This window comes from Aquarana catesbeiana, linkage group LG10 (genome assembly GCF_042186555.1).
Source record: "Aquarana catesbeiana isolate 2022-GZ linkage group LG10, ASM4218655v1, whole genome shotgun sequence".
NCBI lineage: Eukaryota > Metazoa > Chordata > Amphibia > Anura > Ranidae > Aquarana > Aquarana catesbeiana.
Window position 1 is genome coordinate 47,495,385 of NC_133333.1, and position 18,791 is coordinate 47,514,175.

The 18,791-nt window shown below is 43.3% G+C and overlaps 1 protein-coding gene across 1 annotated transcript; it reads left to right on the forward strand.

The window, feature by feature from the left end:
• The first annotated feature begins 1,621 nt into the window (after positions 1-1,621).
• On the forward strand, positions 1,622-17,973 carry LOC141110662 (trypsin-like). The gene is made up of 5 exons (XM_073602142.1): positions 1,622-1,676; positions 2,537-2,696; positions 3,649-3,908; positions 9,308-9,444; positions 17,776-17,973. The coding sequence occupies exons 1-5, from the start codon at positions 1,637-1,639 to the stop codon at positions 17,923-17,925; spliced, it is 747 nt and encodes a 248-aa protein (XP_073458243.1). The 5' UTR covers positions 1,622-1,636; the 3' UTR covers positions 17,926-17,973.
• The last annotated feature ends 818 nt before the right edge of the window (positions 17,974-18,791 follow it).

Below are 18,791 nucleotides of genomic sequence, written 5' to 3' on the forward strand. Positions count from 1 at the left end.
AAGTCTAGTTTTTTTTTTTCCTATTAAAATAACAAACATGTTATACTTACCTGCTCTGTGCAGTGGTTTTGCACAGGGCAACCCAGATCCTCCTCTTCTCGGGTCCCTGGCTGGAGTTCTTGGTCCTTCCCTCCTGTTGAGTGACCCCACAGCAAGTAGCTTGCTATGGGGGCACCAGAGCCAAGCCACAGCTCTGTGCATCTATTTAGACACAAAGCCACGGTTCGGCCCTTCCCCCCTCTCTCCTCATTGGCTAACTGAGTTTGATAGCAGCGGGAGCCACTGCTGTTTCTCAGCCAATCAGGAGGAAGAGTCTTCTACGGCCGAGGCACTCTTGGACATCGCTGTATAGAGATGGGGCTCAGGTAAATATGAGGGGGGCTGTTGCACACAGAAGGTTTTTTTATCTTAATGCATAGAATACCTTAAAACCTTCTGCCTTCACAACCACTTTAATGCAGAAGAGACAAAGCATATCTCTTCTGCATTAAAAATCCTACTTGTCTGTCCATTTTCATTGTGGAGCCTAAGCAACCTGAGACTAAATAGTTTCCTCCCTATGCTAGAATCACCATTCAGATATTTGTATATCACTATCATATCTCCTCTCAAGCATCTCTTCTCCAGGAAGAATGAGTTTAATGTCTGTAGTCATTCCTCATAACTGAGGTCCTCCAGTCCCCTTATTAGCTTTTTTGCTCTTCTCTGGACTCTCTCCAGTTCCAGCACATCCTTCCTGTGGACTGGTGACCAGAACTGAACAGCATACTCAAGATGCAGTCGGACCAGTGAAGATATCCTTTTAAATGCGTGCCAATAGTCTACTGGCCTTGGCCTCTCTCTCAGAGATTCTCCCCCAGGGAGTAATTTGCATTCATAATTTTCTGCCCTCAAGTGCATTACTTTATATTTATCAATGTTAAACCTTATTTGCCATGTAGTTGCCGGCCCCTTTACTTTTTTAAGGTCTTCTTGTAAAGTTTCTATATTCTATTGTGAGAGTATTTCCCTGCTTAGCTTTGTATTATTAGGATACACAGAGATTGAACTTTTTATTCTAACCTCTTTATCATTTATGTACAAGTTAATTTGTCCTAAAACAGAACCCTGGGGCACTCCGCTCACAATTCCAGACCATTCCCTAGATAAGCTATCTATCACCATCCTTTGGACACATTCCTGGCATGTTGTCATCTGTGTCATTATAGTTAATGGCACACTTGTAAGCCTAGCATTGTTTTAGAGTTTGTGCTATGGCATTCTTCCGTACAACATGAGAGCCTTGGCTTTTCCAGGCAACAACCGTCGTACGTGGTGCCTATAAGTTATAGATGTACTGGAAAGTGTTCCAGGTTTAACTTTGCTTCACTAAATATTCTCCAAGGTTATGTATACAAATATAACTCAAATAAATACGAACCAAACATCTTTATGACAAATACTCTTAGTCACTGTTTCCTAGATATTGGCTGAAATATCTGTGTAGATAATATGGGAAAGGTCAGGTGTCGGGAGGTGAGTCATGGGAATGGACAATCTGCTCGCAATGCAGACCTTTATAAACCTTGTCCAGAGCTGACAACAGTCCATTCAAAATTCCAACAATTCAAAAAAGAAGAGTTACCATCAGCTCACTATGCTTTATATCTGGATATGCATGTTCCTGGGGCTTGCAGGTAAAACCTAATCACATTACACTTCATATCATTTCTGTTGCAGCTGAAACCATAAATTGTGCGGTCTTGAAGTGTAGGGATATCCAAAACTTTTTTCTGTTTTGAATAGAATGCAGAAGTATTAGAATAGGTAATAGGTTTGTATTACTGTATGTGTGTTTGCTAGGTAGATTTGCCATCTTTATTTATCCTAGGCACCATTTCCACCAAGATATGAAGTGTTGTGAAACCCAACATTTTAAAATTGTTATAAGAACAAAAGATAAGGGGGGAGATTTCCACTCACTTTCTGTTACATTCCTGAGACAGGAAGGGAAGGTCAATCTCCTTGATGGGACACAGACACGCCCAGGGCTTCTGGTTTTCAGGCAGGAGGTTGGATGATGATGCATTCTCAAAAAGCAGACTTTTTAACATCATTCTCATAGCAAAGTAAAAGGTGAACTTTAATCCTTAACCTCCCTCCCCTTCGCTCCAGAAGAACACACTGACCCTTCTTTCACTCCCTCTCTTCACACCAAACAGCTGCTGGAAACAGGAGGAGCTGCCCTGCACCTAGTTATTTCAAATTGTAGGTGACCCAAGGTTATAGACTCTCCCGATGAGACAGGCCTTGCCCTTCATGATTTGCCCACTGCTGGCACATAGAGTCAGTAAGCATGAGCATTCATAACCCAAGTACCTGGAAGTATTTTGTTTGCCCATGCTGGCTGAACATAGAAGCAAGGATCAAAGGGAAGGTGAATATATGCTTTTGGCAAGTGGGAATAAAGTTTTAACTTTCCGAAAGGTTGGCAGAAAATTTTAGGTTTCTGTTCCACCAAGTATTTGTAAAAAAACTCTTTTTGATTCCTTTGCAGCTGCTGCTCCTCAGTATGACGATAAGATTATTAATGGCTACGAATGTGCCAGCCATTCCCAACCTTGGCAAGTTTACATCAGCTACAATGGAGGACAATGGTGTGGTGGATCCCTGATTTCATCACGGTGGATCATATCTGCAGCTCATTGCTATCAGCCGTAAGTTCCAAGATTCTTCTTTGTAGATTGGTAATACTTGGCAATACAGATCAAGCCAGTGGCCTAGGGCTGAAATAGTTTTGGCTCCTGAATAGGATCAGAGAATCCTATGTCAGACATAAAAAGGGGATCTATAGTTGTCTGAATAATCAGACCGATGGGAAATCCACTGTTCACTTCATGCTTTACCTAAAAGCGTAGCTATGGGCAAAATTAAATAATATATATCTTTATTGCAGTCTATTATTAACATTAACAGCGCTGTAACACAGTTTTATTACCTGTTGATCCTGCACAAAATTCTATTATTTTTCTACTTCTTTAACAGGCAAAGTGAGCTAGCAAAAATGGAAGCTAGAGAGGTTTGGGTAATCCATTTAGGACTGAAATGTTTGCCAACAATGGCTGGCTTTTATCCATATAGTTTACATTTTCAAATCATTAAAAAATAATGAATCCATTTACACATAGCGCTATGCCCACAAACCCAGCTGCCATTTTATCTCTATGGTTTATTTAATATATTGCCTGTATATTATATTTGCGATGCTTGTTAGTAGTGGCAGTAGCCACAAAGTCATCAAATACTGAAAACAGGATAGCGTATAATGATAGGAAACAAGTTCATTATTTAGCTGGTAGAATAAGGTTAGTGGTGTGATCAAGGATTTTGTTTACTATCAAAAGAGGAATATTTATTGGGTGGTGTTCAAATGGGCTTTTTTTTATAGCCAACACAGTGGCTTAATGTACCATGTGTATTGTGTTACCAGAAAAAAATTGAGGTAGCAAAACACAGTCACACACTCTAAACCTTGTTTCTACACCATGTTTTGCCATGAATTTAATTTATAGAAATCCTCTACATTTTGAACATTATCTGTAGTCACCTTTAATTAATTTAATTTTGATATCTACAGATCCTCTTTATTCTTATATCCAACTTATACAGGCCCGAAACCTTTATTGCTCACCTTGGGGAACACGATGTTACTAAACAAGAGGGAACGGAACAGCGTATCCAGGTGGAAGATGCTATAATACACCCCCTCTATGATGAGGAATCCGCCGATCACGATTTCATGCTGGTCAAACTAGCTAAGCCTGCCCAGTTCAATCAGTACGTCCAACCCATCTCAATAGCCACTTCCTGTCCAACGGCAGGAAGTCAGTGTCTGGTGTCAGGCTGGGGAAACACGAAAATCTTTGGAGGTAAGCTAATTTTCTGGGTTTAAAAAATAAGTGTTTTAAAGCTGAAGTTTATTCAATAATAAATATTAGCTGCAGTTAATGCAAGGACATGTTTTATTATCAGACCTACTCGGGAGTCTCCCGCATTTCTGCTGCGGCTCCCAGACACCCGCAAGCGCCTCCCGATTTTCCGGCTTCAGGGCCTATCCTGGATGGTTCCCTGGTTCACAACCAGGAATGAGCGGTGCGGCGGGGGGGGGGGGGGGACAGCTGTGAAAACCAATCTCCCTGTATAGCTTTTTAGTTGACAGCTGCTTCTCCTTCTCTCCCAACCTTGGCTGTCGGCTAAAAGGCTATACAGGGAGATCAGTGTTCACAGCTGTCCCTCCTGCCACACCAATCATCCCCGGTTGTTTCCTGTGTCCTCCTCCGACCGCTCCTCTGGCCCCCCTCCATGCCTTTCTCCAGCCCCCTTCCGTGTCCTCCCCCCCGTTCTCCTCTGGCTCCCTGTCCTCCTTCTACGGCCCCCCTTCATGTTCTCCGCTCCCCCCCGTTCTCCTCCGGCTCACTGTCCTCCTCCTCCACCCCCCCCACCCATCCCCCACAGCCGGCTTCCCTCCTCTCACGCCAGCTGCTGGGGGGAATCTGTCAGGATGAAGAGTGGAGGAAGGGACCAGTAAATATGTCATTTATGGGCCCCTTCCTTTTCTGAATTGGACACAGTGAGCGATTGCTCCTGTGTCCTGTAATAAACTATGTTTACTCTGCTTCAGTTTATGAATAGACAGGAGCCGCTGTGTCCTGTCCCTTCATCTTCAGTGCTGAGAACAGGACTGAGGAATCTCTTTTCTCAGTTCTGTCACGTACCTGGTGGCGGAGCCCAGAATGCAGGGAATGGCCTCTTGTGTGCCTCTGGCTCAAGAACCCCTGATAGAGGAAACAGGGACTCAAGAGCGCAGGGGGCCACAAGTGCCTGGCAAGTGGCAGATGTCTCTGAAGTTCAACTGGAACACCGGAACAGCAGACTGTAAGAGGAGACACCGGATAACTGTCTGGAACACTGGAACCACTGGCCGTGAGGAGAAGCACTGTAGCAGGCAGGAACTCTGGAACAGCAGGCAGCAGGGAGGTGTTCTGTAGTTTGGCTGAAGAACTGGGACAGCAGGCTGTAGGAAGGTGCACTGGAACTATGGCAGGAACACTGGAGCCACTGGCCGTTGAGGAGAAGCACTGTAGCAGACAGGAACTCTGGAACAGCAGGCAGCAGGGAGGTGTTCTGTAGTCCAGCTGGAGCACAAGCGGAATCAGACAGGCCGGGTCAACACTGGCGGGCAGGCAGGTACCAAACGGTGGCAGGAGAATCGTCAAGATACAGTCCGGGTTGGCAATAGGCAGGTAACAGATAACCGAAGGAGGAGGCAGGAGAGTAGTCAAACGAGCCGGGGTCAAGGACAGGCAGCAAACAGGAATAGTCAGGAACAGGCCGGGTAACAGGAAGCAGGTAGGCAGGTATTCAGGTAGCTTAGGGTCACAGGGAACGCTGTAGACCGGACAGCAAGGAAGCGTGCTGACAGACTCCTTTAAATAGGCCTAATGGCGCCAAACCTCCATTCGTACGAACGTGCACCCGCCCGCGTCCGTTCGCGCCAACGCACCTCCGAACGCGTCCTCTGGCTCTACCAACAGTGGTTCTGCTAACCGATCTTCCGCCGACGGTTGTGCTAACAGGACGCCTTTCATGACAAGTTCCTTTCCCTGTCTCAAGGGGGAAATGTCAGGGGTCTGTTTAGAACACTCCAAAGACATGCTGGTAGGTTAATTGGATCCGGTCTAAATTGGCCCTAGTATGTATGAATGTGAGTTAGGGACCTTAGATTGTAAGCTCCTTGAGGGTGTAGGGACTGATGTGAATGTACAATGTATATGTAAAGCGCTGCGTAAATTGACGGCGCTATATAAGTACCTGAAATAAATAAAATAAAATAAATAAACTCTGATATCTCAGCAAAGCCCGCCAACAAAGCTGAGTGCCACCTCTCTGAAATTAGTTTTTGCAGGTTGGGATGTCTGGGTAGCAGATTGGAAGAGGAAGGGCGAGACTATGTTTTATTGCACATGTATTGACTACAAACATACTGAAAGGAGGAAACAGGAGAATGCTGACGCATCAGTGTTCTGCTGCTCCTTTACTGTCCAGTCAGCAGGTCTGGGTTATCTTAAAGAATATCTAAACCCCAAAACAGAGTAATATACAGTTTTGCAGCTTACCAGTCCTCAAATGTGATGTCCGCAATGATTTTCTTGTTTCAGTTTTTATTTCCTTTTTTTTCACCTGGCAATTTTGCCAGTAACACACACCTGTCCCAGGGTGACATCATTCAGATACTATACTGCACCGTCACCCTAGGCTGCGCTTCTGATTTTTACTATAAAGACCTGTTTGGGAGTACACAGAAGAAAACTGAAAAAGCACCAAATTTCTGACTAAATCTACAGGTATTGTTCTGTATTTTCAAAAAATGTCATTACCCTGAAAAAATGCCACATCTAAGGACTGGTAAGCTGGTATTTGTTACATTTTTGTGTTTGGATTTAGATATACATTAGCAAGGAAAATAATGATATGTCAATGGTTAAATTTAATCAGCACACACAAAAATGCTTAAAGGGGGTATAAAGCTTAATTTTTTAAAATAAAAATAACAAACATGTTATACTTACCTGCTCTATGCAAGGGTTTTTACACAGAGCAGCCCAGATCCTCCTCTTCTGGGATCCCCCGCTGGCGCTCCTTGCCCCTCCTCTTCATCTGGTACCCCCAGCGTAATGACTAAGCGCACGTGACGTGTGTAAAACGCGTCTACCCAGCACTTTTGTTCTTGTAATATTGGGATGTCCTAATAAATGATTTTGATCTACAGTGGTGTGCGGCCATTTCTTCTATTTCATTGTGTGCAGAGGCGAGCCGGGGCAGGCACTCACTGGATCATCAGGCTTCCTGGTCACACCTGGAGCAGCGGGTTTCCTTGTTTGATTGCCCCCTGGGAGAGCCGCGTTCCCTGGGGGCACCCGTGCGGGCGAACTCACGAGTCCTGATGCTGCATCCATTAACACAGACAGTGGGACTCGGGCCTCGCCCCCCGCTCCCATGTCACTGGCTCCGATGGCTCCTGCTGCTATCAATCTGTCCAAAGAAATGAGAATTAGCGTCTGGAGCCACTAGGCTCATGTAATGGGCTCAGATAAGGAAAAAAAGGGGGGGGGGGGGGTGCTGCAGCAAAAGAAGGTTTTTCACTTTAATGCATATAATGCATTAAGGTGAAAAACTTTCAGACAACACCTTTAAAGTTCTCAAACAATTCCAAAAGCATTAAGTATAAATCCGTAGCTGATGTAATAATGCCTGCACAACGATTAAAATTACTTATTGAGTTAATACTGAACTTGCAGAGGATTTGTCCAAACTAGCGCAGCTGCTGCTATTTTGTTTCCAGAGTTCTGCCCCTCTTTCTTGCAATGTAGGAAAATCCTTCTTAAAATAATTGTAAGTGTAAAATAGGATATTATAGGCATTATGTTACAATGCTAGTTGCAGAGCTTGCACTTTACTTTGAGGGAAGACAAGTATGTCTAATTTACTGACTTGGAACTGGTATGTTTCCCCAAAGTCTAACTATTACCTAATGTTCTGCAATGCCGGGCTTTGTAAGAAGGGGCTATTACCAACGGGCACACCACAACACAAAACTAAATATTGCTTGAAAGCAAAGCAACAAAACCACCTCAATCTGTAGTTAAATAGTCTTACCTTTAATAACAAGGTCATTTAAAAAATTAATTATACAATAAGTCCTCCCTCACTTAAGGCAAACCCATGAACCTCATCTCCTGCAAGAATTACAATAATGCACAACATTCATAATGCCCCTTAAGACAACTACCAGTAAAACTAATACCTCAACCATTCCCCATCATTGCATATGAATATATTTCTAACAACAAATATAACCTCATGAAATTATAAGATTATTTAACATAAATCAGCCCAAATTGGAAACCCACATCAACAGGAGAACTGGAAGGACAGTTGGCTCTCGAAGCAAAATTTGGGCTCCTCTGTCTCTGGTTTATTGTTCTGGTCCCTTGAAGTATTTTTACCACACTTTGGGGCTGATTTACTAAAACTGGAAAGTACAAAATCTGACGCAGATGTGCATGGTACCCAATTGGCTTCAAACTGCAGCTTGTTCAATTGAGCTTTGACAAAAAAACCTGGAAGCTAATTGGTTTCTTTGCAAAGCTGCATAAGAGTTTGCACTCTCCAGGTTTAGTAAATCAACCCCTTTCTCTGCCACTGTTTTCTGTCAGGTCTTTATTGTTGTCCATTTCCCATTGGCAATATTTAATTTTCCTCACCAGGACAATAAGTAGGGGGGAAATCTGGGGACACAAACCTAAATACAAGTTTGCCCGAGGTTCTAACCCTCCCTCACACTATGCAAAACTGAACAAAACTGTTTTAGCTGGAACTCCACATTAATTAAAATACTTATAAGAAAAATGGCTCTCGTCTTCTCCCAGAATAATGTAAAAGATTTTGTAAAAATGTTGCGTATAACATCACTTGTACCCTAAAGTGGTTGTAAAGCTTTAGGTTTTTCACCTTACAGCGGAGTTCCACCCAAAAATGGAACTTCCGCTTTTCGGATTCCCCCCCTCCGGTGTCACATTTGACACCTTTCAGGGGAGAGAGGGAAGCATATACAGTACCTGTCTAATACGGGTATTTGCTCCCACTTCCGGCGAAAGATCGCTGCAGATTCCGCAATGATCTATGCCATGTCTGGCCCCTCCTCCGTCCCTCCTGCTGTCTTCTGGTAGACACACAGGTCCCAGAAGACAGAAGGGACCACTCAGAACGCGCAGCGTGACTTGTGCATGCGCAGTAAGGAACCAGGCCGTGAAGCTGCAAGGCTTCACTTCCTGATTCTCTTACTGAAGATGCTGACGCCTGCACCCGGGAGCTGAAGGACAGGCCGGCTTTGGTTGAGGACATTGTGGGCGCCCTGGACAGGTAAGTGTCCTTATTTTAAAAGTCAGCAGCTGCAGTATTTGTAGCTGCTGACTCTTAATTTTTTTTTTTTTTACGGTGGAACTCTGCTTTAATGCATCCTATGCATTATAAATAGTTTTCGGTGGGGGCACCCGATGGGGTGGAGTGGCTTGAAATGCCGACGGAGCACCCCAGAAGAAGAGGATCAGGTTGGCTCTGGGCAAAACCATTACACAGAGCAGGTAAGTATAAGCATGTTTGGTTTTTTTATTTAAAAAAAAAGGGAGTGTTTACAGTCACTTTAAATTATACGGCATTATGCAGTACTTGATATTATATTATACCTTAATTTTTTTTATGTTTTTAGTGCAATATGCTACAAAATTACAGTGTCTTGATCTCCCTGTTTTGTCGGACTCCGCCTGTAAAGCTTCTTATTCAAACATGATCACCACAAATATGTTTTGTGCTGGTTTCCTAGAAGGTGGAAAAGACTCATGTTCAGTAAGTATTGAAGATATATAGAATTATGAATATTCATAAATGTCTTTATATTGTATGTTTAGAATAGTAAGAATATCCACAGCAAACCATATGACTGCTAAAGGACCAATGGTAGAAATACTGCCTGGTCTATGGGGCCCAGGGCAGAGAAGGGCCTGGTCGGGACCAGAAGGGGTAAGTTGTGGATCCTTATTGTGGCAGTTCTTAAAATGTAAAGATACACTGTGATATTTAAAACCAATTTCAATACTATGAATGTTTTCCAAAATATGTTTTTTGAGGGTCCTCTTAGTACGCCCTACATACATCAAGCCGCATGGACATTGTAAAATGTCTACCACATGTGTAGTGCTACACATTATAAACGCAGACATTTTAAAGGTCCTATTATTACCCGCAGATGAAAATTCTGTCAAGCCCGTTATCAGACTACTTACTTGGGAACCACCTTGACCCCAACATTCGAGGCTTTTCTATAAGTTAAACTAGGATTTTACGGAAGTGCTTGGTTAAGAACTCTATCCATGCACAGAATATGCCAATGACGTTTGAAGATGCCCTCAATTTCTCTATACTCTGTATGGAAGTTGGAAATAAAACCCCACTCTACACTACCACACTGTTTAGAATTTCCCTGCCATTCTTTATTTGTCAGGCAGACTTCACGTGGTATTTCCCCAACTTCCTGTATAATTTTATCAAGTTGTTGTTCCCTATATCCCTTCCGGGTAAATCTATATTTAACCACTTGCCCACCAGGCCAATTCTGACATTTCTCTCCTACATGTAAAAATCATCTTTTTTTTTGCTAGAAAATTACATAGAAACCCCAAACATTACATATGCATTTTGATCAGAGACCCTATAGAATACAATGGTGGTTATTGCAACTTTTTATCTCACACGGTATTTGCGCAGCAATTTTTCAAAATTTGAAAAAAAAAAAAGTTTCATGCTTAAAAAAAAAAAAAACAGTAAAGTTAGCCCATTTTTTTTATAATGTGAAAGATGAAGTTGCACCGAGTAAATAGATACCTAACATGTCACACTTTAAAATTGCACACGCTCGTGGAATGGCGCCACACTTCGGTACTTAAAAATCCCCATAGGCGACGCTTTAAAATTTTTTACTGGTTACATGTGAGTTACAGAGAAGGTCTAGGGCTAGAATTATTGCTCTCGCTCTAATGTTCGTAGTGACACCACAAATGTGTGCTTCAACACCGTTTTTCATATGTGGGCAGGACTTACGTATGCGTTTGCTTCTGCATGCGAGCACACGGGGACAGGGGCACTTTAATTATTTTTTTTTATTGTTAATTTTACTTAAAATTTTCTAATTTGACACTTTAAAAAAAAGTTTTGATCACTTTTATTCCTATTACAAGGAATGTAAACATCCCTTATAATAGGAATATGTAATGACAGGACCTCTTTACAGTGAGATATGGGGTCAATAAGACCCCCACATCTCATCTCTAGGCTGGGAAGCCTAAAATAAAAAAATGTAAAAAAAAGTCATGGCTTCCCAGCTGAGGCGGCGCCGTTTTTTGAATGCAGAGGCCGGGCGTGATGTCATAACATCGCGCCCGGCCTCCGACGATCATAGAGACTCTGGCGACCATCTGGTCCTCCGGAAATCTCTATGGTGGACATCTGGGGCCGGCGGATCTGTTCTCCGACTCACCGATCGCAGAGGTGAGTCTGTAGAAGCACCGGAGGGTGGCGGGGGGGACGTCCCCTCTTGCCGCCCGTAAGAATGATCTAGCGGCTGACCGGCCTCTATGATCATTCTTATGGTGTAGGAAATCGCCGGCTGAAAACACCGATATCTGAATGATGCCTGTAGCTTCAGGCATCCTTCAGATATACCATCACAAAGCCCAGGAGGTCCACGGACGTTCAGCCGTCGGCAAGTGGTTAATAATCTGGGATTGTGACAAGAAATCGGTATCCATAGTACAGATCCTCGCATAATTTGCCCCTTGGAGATATTTTTCAGCCAATGGGGTTAGTGCCCTGTCCATGGGTTTAAAATAAACCTTAGTATTAAGCTCATCTCCCTGTCTAAAAAACACTAACATCCAGGTAGTGAATCTGTTCTTTATTTCTCTCATGATCTAATCCTATATTATTATTACTGGTTAAGTTCTGACATAAATTCATGCAGGGAGTTCTCATTTCCTTCCCAAATGAAAAACAAATGGTCTATATATCTTTTGTCAGAGGCGTAACTAGAATTTTCAGGGCCCCGGTGCAAGAAACCATGAAGGGCCCCAACCAGGGGCATTGCTAGGTCTACAAAATATCTGGGGCTAGAGCCCATAGCAACAAAGTAAGGAAAATCATATGCTTGGGAGGGCATGCACCTGTATATAATATACATGTGTGTGTGTTTATATATATATATATATATATATATATATATATATATATATATAATTATAAAATATCATTTCATATCTGAGTGCAGATCCCCCACTTACAACGGGGACCCCAGAGAGCCCTCCCCTTACACCAGGGTCCCCAGAGAGCCCCTCCTTAAATCAGGGTCCCCAGAGAGCCTCCCCCTTACATCAGGGTCCCCAGAGAGCCCCACCATTAAATCAGGGTCCCCAGAGAGCCTCTTCCTTACTTTAGGGTCCCCAGAGATCCCCCCTCATTACATCAGGGTCCCCTGAGAGCCCCTCCATACATCAGGGTTCCCAGAGAGCCCCTCCTTATATCAGGGTCCCCAGAGAGCCCCTCCTTATATCAGGGTCCCCAGAGAGCCCCTCCTTATATCAGGGTCCCCAGAGAGCCCCTCCTTATATCAGGGTCCCCAGAGCTCCCCTCCTTATATCAGGGTCCCCAGACAGCTGCCCCCCCTCCAGAGGTTCCCTGTGTACCTGGCTGGTCTCCTCTGTGCACCTCCAACCCCCAGAACATATCGTCAGCTTTATGGTGTCCCCGAGGGGCAGGATCTCTCTGGGGCTAGTAATTCTCTTCCCGAGTGTAGAGGGGAGGGGCCTCTGACCCGGGCATGTATCAGCAAGAGTGTAATAGCAGAATGACTCACTTGTACACTGAAAAGTGAAACTGATACATGCTCGGGTCCGAGGCCACTCCCCTCCCCACTGTGTACACTCAGGAAGAGAACTACTACCCCCTGGGAAATCCCGCCGCCTGCGGGCATCACAGAGCTGGCGATTGCCCCTTTTGAAGTCGCCCCTGACAGCGGCAGAACGCCAGGGCCCAATCACAAGTACGACTGCTGCAACCCTGGTAGTTCCGCCACTGTCTTTTGTAAAAAAGTGGACTTTCTTTCTTTTTTGCAAACACAAATTTGTCTTCCCACTCCCCATGAAAAGGTTTACCAGACTGGGCGCAAATTTTGCGCCCATCGCAACTCCTTTTTTCTGTGAGTAAAAATGATGATTATACCAAAAATAATGAGACAGGCAAAAATCTAATACCTGTCTCACCTGTCTGTCATTCAAAAGATATATCATCCCTTTGGCTTAAAGCCAAATTTAGTGCGAGTAAGGCGTACAACAATGACACATCAGCTGTCACCATGTACACTTCCGCTTTCTATGATAAATTAACTTCCTTTATTGAACTGTTTTTTGTGTGCTTCAAATAGGCTTTCGTGTAAATTACACTTTTTTGTAAGAAAGTATCTAAATACTGACCAAGTCTCGCTGTTACTGACCCTATGGATTTCACAATAGGACATGCGGGGGGGATTAATAGGGTCTTTATGTATCTTTGGCAGGGTGTATATTGTAGGAATTCAACAAAAACTTGGTACTATATATTTATTTAACTTTTTATTAAGCACATGCGCTTTTATTACTATGCGCTTTTGTCAAATCCCAAATCGACTAATCGTTGTAGGTCTTACTCATAAGCTGAAGTGGGATCAGACCTCAGCTTTACATAAGTATCATCATCTGCCAACATGTTACTCAATTGGGTGTCGTAAAATATTTTATCTACAATAACAACACCCCCGCCCTTATCTGCCGGGCAGATAATAATATTATTTATACCCTCGAGTTGTACAATACCTTCCTGCATGTGTCTAGGATTTATATTTTTCTTAGGAACTATTTGCTCTAGATCTTTTAATATTAGATTCCTAAAAACCTCTACATGTTGATTTGCAGAGTTGGCTGGGTTAAACATCGATTTATTTTTCAAGCTGCTGTCTATATCTGTCACATTCTTTTTTGCAATGTTAGTATCCCTGGATCTATTACTTAAAAAAAATATTTATTTAAATTAATCTTTCTTATATATTTATGTATATATTTATGTATATCCACATACACATCAAATTTAAAGTTTTTTTTGGGGGGCACACTTTAGTCCAGAGTTTAAATTTTCATTTCTTTATGGGTCAATTCTACTTTACCAAAATTATATATACCCATTTTTCTGTCTCCCTCCTTATTTTGTTTAGATTGGATCCTCCGACCGGCCCTACACCCTCTCCTTCTCTTCCCTCTCCTTCCCTTCTTAATACTTCCTGTGGGTGTATAATCTCTCCTTGTGTTGGGGCTTCCACCATCCCTACTGGTTGGAAGGGGGACCTGATGGACCCGGTGGTCTTCCCCTGAAGGGACGGTTCCCCCGGTATCCCCGAACCCCCCCCTCCCCCGCCCTAAAAAAAGGATGTGGAGACATATGTTCCCCCACTTGTCATATTGGATAAGGGGGTCAAATCTGTTATGAGTGGGCACAGGATACTGATACTCGTTATATGTAAACGCTCCCTATACTAGCTCTAAATCCTCCCCGAACCCCTCTCCCTCTGCCTCCCCTACCATTATGGGGTTGGGATGCAGAATAATGGGAAGGGTTATGAGGTGTGGAGGGAACCTCTAGTGTATGATTATTCTGTCCCATTCTGATCTGTGGGGACTCAGGAGGATTAATAATAATTGTAGGGACTATCGAGGGGATAACTTTATTCTGCCACAGGTACACTAAACCATTCCTGAAATCACCTAAATCCCTATGGAATTTTTTTACTTTTTTTATGTTATGTATCCCCATCAATCATTTCTAATTATGTATGAATACTTTTATTCTCTGGGGCTTGGAGACATCCCGATCGATAGACGTTCAATACTGTGAACGGTTAACGCTGTTTAACCAATGGCTATATAAGCCGGTACGTCGTGTTGTGTGGCCACACCCTCAGATGATGTCGGAATGACAAAACGCATCAGTGTGTGGCCATACGACGACCAATATAGAAGTCAGCACGCCTATTGGGGGTTACCAGCAGCGCCAGAAAGCGGTGAAGTGTGCATTAGGAGATACCTGCAGGATTCCTATTGCTACCTTGACATATTGAAACTTGAAACATATTATGCTTGTTTTATTCGAATTGTTTGTAAGTGCGATTCTTAAAAGGGGGGAAGTTTGATTCCAATAAAACTTTAAAAAGTTTACGCTATGGAGCTGTATCTTTTTTTTTCTTTTAATGAGTCCATTAGCATGTGATCTATTCTCCCGCTGCAGTCTGATCCATGGAGAGATCATCCGATAGAGCTGGTAAGAGTTTAATCTAGAGGGGGCGGCTTTTTTTCACTCATGGAGGTGTTGGTGACAGCTTTCCTGTGGCACTAAACCCTGTTTGGACTGATCGCACTTATTACGGTGCTCTTACACAGTGTAGGACTGCGGCATATGTGGACTTAATTATCTTGATTGTACTTTTTTCTTCTATATATCAATGCACACTCGGTATTTGACTGTGTGTGTTTTTTAGTGCTGCTTTATGTTGTGTGTTTAACTAGTTACCGCCCGCCCCGCCGTCAAATGACGGCGGGGCGGTGTGGCTCTTGTTCTGGGAGGATGTCATATGAGCGTGGCAATCGCGGCCGCGCCATGTTGCTAGGACACGGCGCGACCCCGATCTGTGGAAAGAGCCCCGTCCGCGGCTCTTTAAACATGTGCTCGGCTGTGTGATCGGCTGTGTCCACTGCCCACAAGTGCCACCAATCAGTGCCCATTAGCGATGCCAGTCAGTGCTGACAATCAGTGCCGTCTATCAGTGCTGCCCATCAATGCCCATCACTGCCCATCAGTACCGCCTATCTGTGCTGCCTATTAATGCCCAGCAGTGCTGCCTATTAGTGCCCACCAGTGCTGACTATCAGTGCCACCAGTGCCACCTAACAGTGCCCATCAGTGCCACATATAAGTGCCAACTATCAGTGCCCATAGGTGCTGCATATTAGTGCCTCCTCATCAGTGCCACCTAATCAGTGCCCATAAGTGCCACGTCATTAATGCCCACCAGTTCAGCCTATCAATGCCCATTGGTGCCGCCTCATTAGCGCACATCAGTGAAGGCGAAAAAGTTAGTTACAAAATTTACTCACAGAAAAAAAGTGAAAAACATTTATTTTTTTAATATTTGGTCTTTTTTTTTGTAAAAAATAAAAAACCCAGCAGTGATTAAATACCACCAAAAGAAAGCTCTATTTGTGTGAAGTAAATGATAAAAAATTTGTTTGGGTACAGTTTAGTACGACCGCGCAATTGTCATTTAAAGTGCGACAGCACTGAAAGCTGAAAAATGGCTTGGGCAGGAAGGGGGTGTAAGTGCACGGTAGGGCAAGTGGTTAAATACTGTGCATTCCCTATTCCACAGTGCCTCATTGCAAATGCCATAATATACATTCCCTATTCCACACCCCTTGTACTGTATGCCATGCCATTTATTCCCTGTTTCTACTCTCATTTGCCATGCTGTGCATTTCCTATGCCACAATGCTCATTCCATATGCCATCCATTTCTCAGTCACTCAGAGGCATAAACCAGTCCGTTGCTTTGTTTTGTTGTATTTAGGGCATTAAACGTGGATAGGAATTTGGGAATTATGGGATGCCCAAGAATTGTGGAACAATCAATTGTAGATTTTAGAACAATCAATTGTAGATTTTAGAACAATCAATTGTAGATTTTAGAGCAATCATTTGGGACTACTATGTACAGTCCCTCAAGCTTCTCTCTAGCATGAACACTTTCTGCACAGCATTCCTCCTCTAGAACTTCACTTTCTGCAGACTGTCACTCCTCCAGACTAGCTAGCACCATGTGGGTAGGCCTGACACTGCTTCAGCCAGGCCTCAATGAACTGCCTTTTGCAGGCAGGGACCTCGGGCCCCTGTGGTGTAGAAATAATTTAGGTGCTAGCTGTCTTCTTTTCAGCTACCACTCCCAGATAGCTCTCTTCAGGCCCTGCCAGCCAGCCTGGCTGCAAAGACCCCTTTCCACTGCCCTTCCCACAGTCCTCTCTTCTGGTTCTGCACCCATCTCTCAAACTGCAATCTCCCAGTTCTCTCAGACGTGCCTCCTAGAGGTAATGAGCTAAATCAAGGGACCTGCAGGGGACCTAAAGAAGTGTTAAATTCCAATTTAAATAAAAGAAAACTCGGAGTGATAGTTAGTTGTTACGCAAGGCTGGAGTTGGCAGGACCAGGCTCAATGTGAGCATATTCTGTGGAATGCGGACCTCTTCCTATTCAATTGATACCCACTATGTTTTATGTTAGAATGGCAGCACCAATCATACAAAAAAACATTGTACAAAAAGTCACTAGACCTCTGGAAGCTTATATGTGGTATCAATTATTGTACATTAACTGACACTGAGGAATAATGTCCTGCTATCGAACCATATTCTTTACTTCCTTAAATAATCAGTTTGGGTTTGGCAGGTTTGCCTACTTGCCATGTGTGTTAGAGGTCTTTTGGACCCAAGAAAACAGTCATGACCACTGTTGATGCACTAGCTCTGTCCCTGCCATGACTATATCTTGTTAGGTACTAAAACTTGTAGTTTTATTTTAGCTTAAGTGTAGCCCTTACCCCTGAAGGGAGGTAGCTGGGGATGTCGGTATGTCTGTGCTCCATAATGGCAATTGTTAGCAACTGGTTCCCCTTTGCATCTATGCAACTCTCAGTCCCCAAGAAGATCCTTGCTCACAGTGTCCTTGGAGCTATCTGCCATTCAATCTCCACAGGTAGATCCTTAAAGAGGGAGCCAAAAGTGAAATTGTCCTAGCAGCCTAGCTAGTAGGAGCACTACATCAGTATGGTATTTAAAATATGCAAATCTACAGTAAGATATAACTAAAATAAAGTTGTTTAATAATTTAAATGTATCGCATCTATATCTTTTTTAGTCAGGTTTTGAGGTACTGGTGAATATTTACACGTAGAAGCTGGAAGGTGGTTTGATCCACACAAGTGAACACAAAATTCATTATTAGTGGTTTTATCCTTTTAAGTACTTTCATGCACTGATGTACCTCTTGTTTTCACAGGCTGATTCTGGTGGACCACTGGTCTGCAATGGAAAGCTGTATGGAGTGGTCTCATGGGGTCGAATGTGTGCACTCCGTAACTCTCCTGGTGTCTACACCAAAGTCTGCAACTATTTTGACTGGATTAAGAACATTATAGAGCAAAACTGAAGCCAATTTTACACCGAAACAAACGTACAATAAAGCATAGTGCAAGTTCCCAGCATCTCTGAGTGTCTGTGTCGTTTTATACTGCCTGTGGTTTTTAGAACTCTCGTGCACATAACTAAACACAACTAAACACAATAATGCCCTGTACACACGACTGGTTTTCCCGTCGGAATAAACTCTCAAGGTTTCTCCAATGGAACTCCGACGGAATTCAGCTCCAGCGGTCTTGCCTACACACGGTCACACCAAAGTCTGACCGTCCAGAACGAGGTGACGTAAAACACGTACGACAGGACTAGAAAAAGGAAGTTCAATAGCCAGTAGCCAATAGCTTACGTCTCTTACTTGCTTCAGAGCATGCTTTGTTTTTGGTCCGTCGGAACAGCATACAGACGGGATACAGACGAGCAGTTTTCCCGATTGGAATGGGTTCCGTCGGAAATATTTAGAACATGTTCTATTTCTAGGTCTGTCAGAATTTTCGAAAAAAAAGATCCGATGAGGCATACACACGATCGGAATATACGATGAAAAGCCTCTGTCTGACTTTTCCTGTCGGACATTCCGCTCGTGTGTACGGGGCATAAGTCTTTAAGCCACCAAGGTTTTTTACACAAAGAGATTGTTATATTTTTACTAAGCCATGCGGCTATTTTACCAACCAAGTTGTTGTGGTGATACAACTAAAGAATATGAACCTGTACATACACCGGTTGTTCAGAAAGATCTAAATACAACATGATACATCATGGTAACCACCTAATGCCCAGATACATGTGTGCTTCTACTTATGTATGTTGTATTGAGAATTTGTTGGTTAGCTGGCCTTAGGAGGTATTTCATAGGCTTCACAGTGTATAAATAAT

What these genes read in the sequence shown, in the direction of transcription:
- LOC141110662 (XM_073602142.1), top strand. Translation starts at nt 1,637, where the DNA reads ATGCTTTATATCTGGATATGCATGTTCCTGGGGCTTGCAG. An exon ending in CATGTTCCTGGGGCTTGCAG is followed by an intron (nt 1,677 to 2,536) that starts GTAAAACCTAAT and finishes ATTCCTTTGCAG; the next exon opens with CTGCTGCTCCTCAGTATGAC. An exon ending in AAACACGAAAATCTTTGGAG is followed by an intron (nt 3,909 to 9,307) that starts GTAAGCTAATTT and finishes TTATGTTTTTAG; the next exon opens with TGCAATATGCTACAAAATTA.